The sequence below is a fragment of the Trachypithecus francoisi genome, unplaced genomic scaffold, assembly GCF_009764315.1.
Source record: "Trachypithecus francoisi isolate TF-2019V2 unplaced genomic scaffold, Tfra_2.0 Contig00031, whole genome shotgun sequence".
NCBI lineage: Eukaryota > Metazoa > Chordata > Mammalia > Primates > Cercopithecidae > Trachypithecus > Trachypithecus francoisi.
The window spans coordinates 310342-321499 of NW_022680464.1; the positions used below are offsets into that span (position 1 = coordinate 310342).

General features: G+C 43.9%; 1 protein-coding gene across 1 annotated transcript; it reads left to right on the forward strand.

Moving 5' to 3' along the window:
* Positions 1-3912: 3912 nt before the first annotated feature.
* LOC117083652 (uncharacterized protein C19orf44-like) lies at positions 3913-6241 on the forward strand. The gene is given in 4 exon segments (XM_033211618.1): positions 3913-4644; positions 4647-5682; positions 5684-5795; positions 6141-6241. Coding segments are annotated over 3 exon segments (1803 nt in total). The 5' UTR covers positions 3913-3950; the 3' UTR covers positions 5757-5795; positions 6141-6241.
* Positions 6242-11158: the final 4917 nt, after the last annotated feature.

Genomic DNA, 11158 nt, shown 5'->3' on the forward strand with positions numbered 1-11158 from the left:
GCTACAATTATTATGCCAAAAGTTAGCTATAAAACCATCAACCAACGCCACATATTGGACACTACAACCAACAATCTACAACTTAACAATATGTAGCCAATTGCTAATCAATGCTATTTCTGTAATCCGTTTGACAATTCCTAACACACAACTTGTTATAGACCACTTGCTCTCTACTTTTTGCCTTTACAAATTTGCTTATCACATATCCACGTTAACAAAACATTGTTGTGCCTATCTAAATTTACTTGGTTCTGTGTTTTCCAGGCACTTTTCTGCATCGTGCATTAAATAGACATTTTAAAACCATGTTTCATCCCTCAGCTTTTTCCTTTAGTTTGATATTTAGAGTACAGTAAGCAGGATTCAGAGTCCACTCCTCTGACCATCCAACACTCCCCCAGGAGTCAGCACTATGAGCCCAACATCTAGGCAGGCAGAAGACCTTAACATTCTTCCATGAAAGTAAGGGGTTAGTCCTCCAGAATTCAAATCTCTGTACCCCTTGGTTGAGATCAAACTGTTTGAGCTGTTCTTTCGAACTTCCCCTTTGCAGAATTCATTTAGCCATCTCCAGCAATGGATAGGAGTTTCAGGTTTCAGGAGAAAAAAAACAAAAACAAAAACAAAAACAGCCTTCTCTGCCTCAAGAACAGAAGCACAGGTCACAGCAGGAAAACAACTCTACAGAGAACTTCTGCCCTCTCTGCCATTGTCTTCAGGAAGAAATCTGTGTCAGGCTTTTGGCAGTGTAGCACCAATGGTTTCACTTCTTTTGGCCCAAAATTACATTGTGTGCATTTAAAATTGCAGCTGCTACCTACTGTTTGTAATTTGAACTTTCATTTTCTTCTGTAACCAATTACCGATAGTTTCAAATCAAAAGATACATGACGATGAGTTCTCTGATTCCAAAGTTAAGAGACACTTGCTCCCTCCAAATCCAAGTGGGTGCTGTAAGTGACTAGAGGTATAACAGAGCTGTTTGGACAGCTGTCCATGATATGCAGCAGTCTCACAGACTTTGCAAGAAAAGGACCTTCAGAGAGTTTCAGCATAACCAGAAGGTGCCTATTAGGGTTGGCCACCTGGCAACTTGAGCACGCTGACACTACAAGGGGATCAGAAATTCCAAGATGTATAAGACAAATTAATGAGTCTTCAGTAACACCTTGGCTGAGTGACATGCATAGGCAGCACAATTCAACCCCAAACACATTTCTGCCCTAGGTCACTTTCAAAAAGTTCCTAAATTATGGGAAATATTCTCTTGATGGGCAGTCGTCTTTTATAAAAGCAGCTGGTTTCATGTACAACAAAAATGGAGTGTCCTCAAAAATATCTGGAAAAATAAGCCCATGTAACCTGGAATGGTCACAAGCAGCAATGGCCTAAATGAAGGTCTTTTGAAATGCTCAAAGTAATTTATTTGCATGCAAAATTGGAAAGGTTTGTTTTAAAACCAGAAAAAAATAAATAAATGAGAGAGTTGGCCTTGATTTTTTGCAATGGGAAAGGACTGAACCTAACACCTGGAACCAACGCTCCTTATAGTCAGGAGCAACATTTTCTATAAAATGATGGTCTGTGGGAAAAAATCTGCCTTCCAATAAAGCAAATTAATGAGAAAATCTGTGTATCTATACCAAGCCTAAGTGAAGAAATTAATGACAACCGCTGAGGAAGCCTGAGTTGAAATTTACATTACCCTTAATTTAGGAAAATGCCTGTGAAGAAAACAAAAATGTTCCTGTCTAAAATTGTGGTAGGAGTTATTAAGAAATTATTTTAGGTAGATAGAGAGGAAAAAAGGAGTCCTTGGAAGATTTTTCGCAGCTCTTGTCTAGCATGTGTAGGTAGTGGTGTGCATGTGTACACAAAAGGAGAGCCAAATCATGAGTGAACTCCCATTCACAATTGCTACAAAGAGAATAAAATACCTGGGAATTCAACTTAAAGGGATGTAAAGAATCTCTTCAAGGAAAACTACAAACCACTGCTCAAGAAAATAAGAGGACACAAACAATGGAAAAATCATTTTATGAGGTCAGCATCATCCTGACACCAAAATCTGGCAGAGAAACAACAAAAAAGGAAAATTTCAGGCCAATATTTATGACCATGAAATGATGAACATTGATGCAAAAATTCTTAATAAAATACTGGCAAACCAAATTCAGCACCACATCAAAAACTTATGCACCACAATCAAGTCGGCTTCATCCCTGGGATGCAAGGCTGGTTCAACATATGCCAATCAATAAACATCATCCATCACATAAACAGAACCAATGACAGAAAACATGATTATCTCAATAGATGCAGAAAACAGTCCTACTGCCCAAAGTAGTTTATAGATTCAATGCTATACCCATCAAACTACCATTGACTTTCTTCACAGAATTAGAAAAAAACACTTTAAATTTTATATGGAACCAAAAAGAGCTTGCATAGCCAAGAAAATCCTAAGCAAAAAGAACAAAGCTGGAGGCATCACACTACCTGACTTCAAACTATACTACAAGGCTGCAGTAACCAAAACATCATGGTACTAGTACCAAAATAGATACACAGACCAATGGAACAGAACAATGTTGGCAAAATAGTTTTCTAAGTTAACTGAAGCCCTATCTCCAGATGTTCAGGTTCACATAGTTAAAAACTGTGTTTCTTAGGTTTTCTCTGTGGGGTAAGGTTAGTAGTAGTTAAAAGTCTAATGTACAATAACTAAAGCTACAAATGATTAAAAAGTGACAGCAGGTATGTAATCAATGACTTGACAGGGTTTCATTTAACCAGTTTGTAACATTATCTCCCAAATGGCTTTTTGGTGCTCTTAAAATTCCTCACTGAGACAACTTCTCTTTGACCCTCTAGCAACAGCCTCCGTCCCCTGCACACACACACACCACTACCTACACATGGAACAGGACTATCCAGCAATGAGCTTGTTAGCCAAAATAAAATTTAAAGCCTCAAACCATCTGAATATACACCTCCTGTCGGCCAAAAACATTCTGAAGATAACCTGAAAAACTAGTTCAGGCCATAATGAGAAGGGGGAGTCAGACATGCCTCATTACCATTAACATCAACACAGACCATGGTACTGATAGAACAGATCCTTTAAGTCTGACAGGAAACCTTTACAATCTATTCTCTCTAAAGGCTCTCTGATACCTGGAGGCTATTAGCAAGATAAAACCTTGGTATCCACAATCCCTTATTATCACCCAGACATTTCTTTCTGTTGATTTCAGATATTTATTTAAATGTTTGACAATAAGAAAATGTTTCAATTCACCTAAGATCTGGAACCCACATTTCTAATGGTCCTACTTTTCTGAACCAAACCACTATTTATATTACACATATTGATTAATGTCTTGTTTCTTCCTAAATGGATAAAAGCAAATTGTATCCCAACTACCTGAGGCACATGTCATCAGGACCTTTGAAGGCATGTCCTTAACCTTGGCAAAATAAACTTCTAAATTGAGACTTTTCTCAGATAGTTTTTGGATTAAAAGTCTTATTGAGAAACTCTGACATGCAGATTTTTATCCTCAAGGCTATCAGGGAAAAAATGTTCTGACTAAAAGAGAAAAATGAGGAAGGAAAAAAAAACTTTTAGCTGAGGAAAAGCAAGTGTTCTCTAAACTACCAGACCCAGAAAAGGTCAACAAACTGATAGGTATTGAATAAATGAACAAAGGAATGAAAGGAGAATGAATGAGCAAATGACCAAAGGCAAGGTGCTTAAAAATAGATGGCTTTGGCCCAGCACAGTGGCTCATGCCTATAATCCCAGCACTTTGGGAGGCCAAGGCAGGCGGATTACGAAGTCAGGAGATCGAGATCATTCTGGCTAACACAGTGAAACCCTGTCTCTATTGAAAATACAGCTGAATGTGGCTGCTGCCTCTGTGAATAGATGGCATGGGAGGAGAATGGCTTCTGCAAGGAAAGCCAGCTGTCCCATGCACGATGTTTTTGGTGACTTCAGTGACACTTCCTTAGAAGATTCAATAATGGAAGAAATCAGAAACTTCCAGATCAGTAGAAATCTTACCAAAATAGCACCTGGTCATAGCAGATGTCTAAAAAGAAACCAAACTCTAGGTGAGAAACACTTACTCCTGAAAGAGAACCCTGTACTGGGGAGTGGACCCAGCCTTGCCTCAAGTAGACCACCCACCACTGCCTCCAGGATCCGAGCCAATGCCGCACTCATGAAGCTGGCCCAGCTGGAAACCCGGATCATGAATCGGAAGATGCAGAGGAATTTGTCTGACACAGAATCTGACTCAATGATCACCAATGCCAGTCTTCCAAAGAGAGCTGACAGAATCCTCTCTGGGGGTGCAATCGAACTTGCATCCCAGAACACAGACAACACTTCCCAGACTCAAGCCCGTGAACTTCCTGTCACCGAAAATAATGCACAGAACACAAAAGTCAGTAGGTTTCTAAAGAAGAAACAACCATCTGTTGAAAACATATCCCCTGAAGCACCTGTTGGGAAAGAGAGGACTTTGCAAACCCCCAAACAGAAAAAACCTGCTAGAACATTTGATTCTCCAGACAGTGAGGAAGAAGAAATGAAAGTATTGCTAGGAAGCTTGATGGACTCTTCTAGAGAAAAAAGACGAGTCAAGGCTTCAGCAGTGTTAACATCAGTGAGGAAGAAGAAAGAAAACTATTTTCAGTCCCATCTCAGCCAAGAACATTTACTGTACCCAATGTGGAACTCTCCAGCGCAAAGCCGTCTCAGATATCACACCTGCCAACCTCCCTGGCAGCAGAGAGAACCCTTCATAGCGCTCGCTCAAGAGCAGACTCCCCACAAAGTCACGTTTCCGGTGACACCACCTCCCACACGCCCTCAGTTTCCATCACAGGCGCCTTTTCAGAATCAGCGTCTTTAAGAATGGGGCACATCAAGCTTGCATCCTCCCCTGGAAGGAGTGAGGCTGAGCCAGTGGATGAACCGGTCTCAGAAGGTGCTGATAACAGCCTCGACGAGTTTACAATAAATATTTTATTGCTTGACGATCTGTCTCCAGTTGTCAGTGAGAACTCCGATTTGGAACAGGAAGAGGAAAGTGCTCAGAGAGAGAAAACAGCTGGCAAAATCTTCAAAGCTGAGGTGTCCGCTGGGCCGGATGCCCCCAGGCAGGCCCAGGCGAGGAGCTGGGCATCACAGGGAAAGGCCGCCTCTGCAGAGGGGGATGAGAGCGAGGTCTCGGAGCATCTCAGTGCCAGCTCAGCTCCTGCCATCCAGCAGGACAGCACTTCCAGCATGCAGGCACCATCTGAAGCCCCCATGGTGAACACAGTCAGTTCAGCTTATTCTGAGGATTTTGAAAACTCTCCAAGTCTGATGGCATCTGAACCAACCGCGGGTTCCAAGGAGTCTCTTGACAGAACACTGGACACTCTGTCTGAATCCTCTTCAAGTGTGAAGACAGACCTTCCACAAATAGCCGAGTCTAGGAAAATGTTGGGCAGGCACGTGACAAGGGTGCTTGTGAAGGACACAGCTGTGCAGACGCCAGACCCCACCTTCACCTATGAGTGGACCAAGGTGGCCGGTATGGCAGCCATGGGGCCTGCCCTGGGAGGTGCCTACGTGGACCTGACACCCATTGCCAATCATGTTATCAGTGCGGATGCAATAGAAGTACATTAGGTGCCACAGACCTGCCCCACTGACCATGGAGGACGCCCTGGAGGAGATGAACAAGGAGATGTGAGCACCAGCAGGTGGAGCATGATGTGACATCTAACAAAAGGTACCCTGTGTACACACACAAACACAGAGCTCATCAGTGTCCAGGTGTGATGTTCCGTGGTGGGGCAGGCGGTACCGGGATGAGGGCCACACACACACGTATCAGCATCCAGGTGTGACATTCCGTGGGGCGGGCGGTGCCGGGATGAGGGACACACACACACACACACACACGTATCAGCATCCAGGTGTGACGTTCCGTGGTGGGGCAGGTGGTGCTGGGGTGAGGGCCCCAGACTCCTCTGAGGCAAATCCAGCTCAGTGACAGCTCTCCCAGCAGCATGCCCAGCTCCATGACACCACAGGCCAGTGGAAATAGTTTCAGTGGAGCTGTCCCTACTCACAGCAGGACAAGGGCCACCAGCCTCTGCAGAGCAGCTCCACCCAGGCAGGTCCTGGCATCCCAGCGAGCCAGAGGAAGGCAGGGTGGACAGCAGAAGCCCTGCTCCAGGATATGGACATGGGACCAGGTCAGCACGCTACGGACGCCACGTTAGCCCCTGGGCGAAGCCTGTGACCCCAGGCTGCACAGCTCAAACCAGGACATGCGTCTCCTCAGTCAGCCGAGCACATTTCTGACTTACACATGTGTGGGAGAAAGGTCTTTAAAGGCTTTATTTGAAGGCAAAACAATGAAATCCACAAGAAATTACTAACAGCACGTGTTTACGTCTTATCCCGAATCATACATTTTAACAATTCACAGCTGCAGGAAATCTAGAACAAAGTCAAATATTCATCACGTTGGGTTGAAAAGTTGGAGGATTTCGCATCTTATTGAAAAGAATTTTTCAAAAATGTTTTTGTACAAATGAATGGCATTGCGCCAGGCTGCCCATGGACACCACGTGTGGCCGATTCCCAGCAGTTGCCCACTAGCTTCGGCAGGGGTAGCTCCCAACTGGCGTCCCCTCCCTTCAAGGATGTGAAATGAAATGACGGAGCGGGAGGTGCTGGCTGGGGTCGGGCTCCATGCTCTGGATGGGACGGGCCATAGCACACACCAGCCGGTGCAGGGTTCTTCCAAGTGCGAAACTCAAGCAGGGGATGCGACGGGCACGGACTCCGAGGAAGGGCTCGACCTGAAGTGTCTTAGGCTGGTTTCCTGTTAGAATCTTCTGTTTCCCGGATAACAGCAAATGGCTACATTCCAGAAAAAAAGTATCAACTTAAACAACTAAAATAAGTCAACTAAGGGCCAGTACGCCTTCGAAGAAGTGGGTTTCAGAATCTCACTGGGCCCTTTCTCAGGTCAATATTCTTTCTAAAACTAAACCAAGGGGAATAAAATGAAAACTCTGCTTCACTTTGCAAGTCAAGTCAAAAAAAAAAGAAAGAAAAAAAAAAAGAAAAAGAAAATACAAAAAAATGAGCCAGGCCTGGTGGCGGACGCCTGTAGTCCCAGCTGTGGGGAGTCCAGCTGTTGACTCAGGAGAATGGCCTGAGCCCGGGAGGCGGAGCTTGCAGTGCGACAGAGCCGAGTTGCGACACACAGGACTCCAGCCTGGGTGACAGAGTGAGACTCCGTCTCAAAAAAAAAAAAAAAAAAAGGGAAAAATGGATACGGTTTTCGCAGTTGGGTAGCACTCTGGAAAAGCACTGGATCAGTGGTCAGATAATTCAACCGACGTTCTTGCCGATTAAACTGCCTGTTCAACACATCTCTTGGCCTGGCAGTCAAGTGAAAAAAGAGAAATTTGAACAAAATCATGTATTTTTACGTATATTTTCTATCCTTTTACTTTCTGTTTTTTTTTGTATCATTAATTTATGTATTTTTCTTGCCAATATTGTATAGCTAGAATTTTATCTAATTTTATAATTTTTGGTCTTTAATAGGTAGCGTCTACTTATATTCATTGCAATTATTAAAATATTTCGCTAAAATAATTAAAATATCTGTTATATACTTTATTTTAAATTTTCTTTTATCCTGCTATTTCTTCACTTCCTTTATGACAGCTTTACTGACAGCTATTTAAATTGTTTTGAAGGTTCGTTTATTTTGTTTTGGGTTTTTTTGGCACCGTATTTCCCTTCTACTTGTTTGGACACTTTGCATTCTTTCTATTCCTGTAGTGATTACCCATAATACTTTAACACCTATATGTAATTTAAAGACAAAGAAGCAATCAAACCTTTTTCATTGTAATACTTTAGCACTGTTTTGATCTAATAACCTCTGTAGTGAAGGATGGTGGTTGCCTACCCAATACATACTTATCCTTTGTACCAAAGATACTTTAAATCTGTTGAAGTATCTTTCACTGCATCATGTGTGTAGGTTTTGTTCTGCTTTGCTTTTTGAAGGAAAAGCTAACTCTATCTCTTGTTATGGGAGTCAACCTAGTTATGCATAATGTTATTCACTTGTTGAGGTTGGTAATGGTTAGTTATGTTAACAGTATTTCCAGGAAAAGCTTTGTGGTCCAACACTAGCCATTGATACCTGATGAGCAGCCTTACAGAAGGACTTTAAGAAAAAGTTTCTTCTTTAAGAGAAAGCCATAGGAAAATGCTATTTATCTTTTTTCTCTCAATTGCCAAATTTGGATGAGACATGTGGAACTGCTATAAATGTCTTTTTCCCAATATATTGATTCAACAAATACCAAATATGCAACTAACTTTGAAGATAACTACATCTGGAGTTCCTATTAAAAGTTTTCTTATAGTTCAGTCTGTTGAGTCATGTCTTCCATTTTGAGTGTGTGAGTGTGCTTTTATTTTCTATATGTGTATAGACTCAAAGTATTACTATTATATGTTGCCCAGGCTGGTTTCAAGCTCCTGGCCTCGAGCAATCCTCTAGCATTGTCCTCCCAAAGCAGATTATAGACATGAGGCACCATGCCCAGCTGAGTTATGATCTGTAATACTTGCAGCCAAGAGCGTTCTAACTCACAATGATGATGGCAACCTGTTTGGAGCAGCCACTGTGGCAATGCCAGCTGCAGCAGGGGAGGTGTGGCCAGGGCTGCATGTTCCATGGAGCTGTGAAGAGCTGGGAACAGGTAGGAGCCCTGTCCCCTTCCAAGCTGGTGGGGCGGGAGTCCTGTGCTCAGCTGCAGCTGCCCAACAGCGACTGCGACTCATGTATCACTATGTTTTTGGGGGCCCAGGAAGCCCCTTTGCCCCTGTAAGCTTGAAAGTGCTTGGTCCCACTGCCTGGCCTTTCCCAACTCTTGTTTGCTCCGAGTATGGAGCAACATCGTGGCCAAGCCCAGGTGCTATCACAACCCAGTCGGGAGGGTGCCCATGCTCAGGGTGGTGTTGACACACCAGCCCCCTGCCACCACATCCCCTTTCAGACTTTGGGTGCCTGCCTATGAGCACAGGAGTGGAGATGAGGAGATGTTGAGGGTCATTTGGCACAGGACTGCTGGCACTCCTTGGCATGGACAGTCTGGGCACTGTGGATGGCAAGTTGATGGCAACATTAGGCAGATGGGCTCCTGGAAATAAAGGGTTGGGTCACTGGTGAGGCACTGCTTCAAGCCATCCTGAAGGCTGTCAGTTCCAGGTGAAGTCTTTGGCCCTGAGTGAAAACTTATGGTGCTTTTTCCAGGCCTGCACATGGCTGTGCATGGACTTCTTGCCTTCTGAAGTCCATAAAAACCTCAGACAGCCAGACTTACACAGACTGTGGGACTACCAGCTGTGGGAAGCACTGACCCAATTCAGGTCTCCTTAACTTGTCAGGACAACCTGCTCCATTCTGCTGAGAGCTGGACACTAACTGGGACAACCAGCCTGCAGGAAGGAGCTACCCACTCTGGGTCTCCTGAAAACTGTTCTGTTGCTCAACAAACCCCATCTTTGCCTTGCTCATGCTCCAGTTTTCCATGTCTCATGCTCCAGTTTTCCATGTATGTCGTTCTTCCTGGATGCAGAACCAGAACTCAGGACCACAGAATGGTGGACTGAAAGAGCTGTAACACAAAAAGGGTTAAAACATACCCTCCACTTGATACCTTGTGAGTGGCAAGAAGGAGAAAGAGTTGTTGACCTTCAGGGAGCCCACACTTAGGAGCTCCCCAAGCCAAGGCTGTAACACCTTCTTTGAGGCTCTATGGTTCCTAGCATCTCCAAGCTTCTGGGCACCACTGCATTACCCGGTGCCCACAGTGGAAAAAGCCACTTGCAATACGCCTGGTTCAGCTGCAGCATCACACAGAGCTAGCACCTGGAGTTGCCTGCCTCACTGCAGCTGGAATGCCTGGCAGTGCACAGTAGCCAGATCTCACTCGCACACCTCTCATTACTCCACATCTGGCTTGCCCTTGGTAGGCATGGAATCCAGGCTAGTTGCTTCACCAAGTGGGCAGAACAAGCCCAGCTGGCCCAAGAAAAACCCAAGCAGAGGCATCACCAGCCACAGAGGTTTCTGGCTGGTAAAGCGACACCCTAAGAATCCTGTGGCAATAGCAATGCCAATTCTCCTGTATATTTTTATTGTGTAGTATTTTGGTCCCATCATGCTTTTACTCAGTACCCCTAACCTGCTCTCATTACCCACTGTTATAGTTCTTGTTTTGAGACAGATAAACAAACCAATGTACTATTAGTCAATACATTTATAGAACACTGGCAAATAATGGACCAGGTAAAGTATGCAAAGAAAATCTCAACAAACACAAAAACATTAATATTTAACAGACCATATTCATGAAGGGAAACATGAGCCACAGTTCAAAAGAAACAATGGACCAACCATAAAACTATTCATTGTGCTCAGTGCCTTTACTGTGCTTCTCCTTGTCAGTTCTCCTCCTATCTCTACCTTGCTGTGTGCCTGAGAAACTGAACTTTGGACTGTGTAAGGTGCTCCCATTCCCTTTGGTTTCCAGGTGGATTCAGTCAATGGGCAGTTTAGAAGGGTGATAAAAGGCAAGTGGTATTTATTGCCTTGGCTCCTCTCTTGTGAAGGGAGTTTAGCTCCTGTCAGAACAGTTTTCTTCCTCGGCTATGCTTATCCTGAGAAGTCAGGAACTGTGGAAGACCTGAGATTTTGCCTTACTGACAACAGATAAGGTGATTATATTCATCCTTACCAAACAGACTAGAGTCCTGGTCAAAGACAAAGACTGTTTACAATTCATAGAAAAAAGCAGCAGCCTGAGCAATTTCTTGAGTTCATACACAACATCTCAGTTCACACAGATCATGCTGAGGCCCAAGTATTCACTGAGCTTGTGGTGGGTTGCTTTATAGGAGAGAAACCCTCAGCTAAGAGACTGATCTTTTATCAAGGCTGGTAATGATCTTCCCACCCTCCCCTCCAGAGAGAGAACTCATTCAATGAAATGCTAGTAAAACTCCTAAAGTGTTGAGGGGAAAGGGTCTCCAGGTAGGTAACACTGG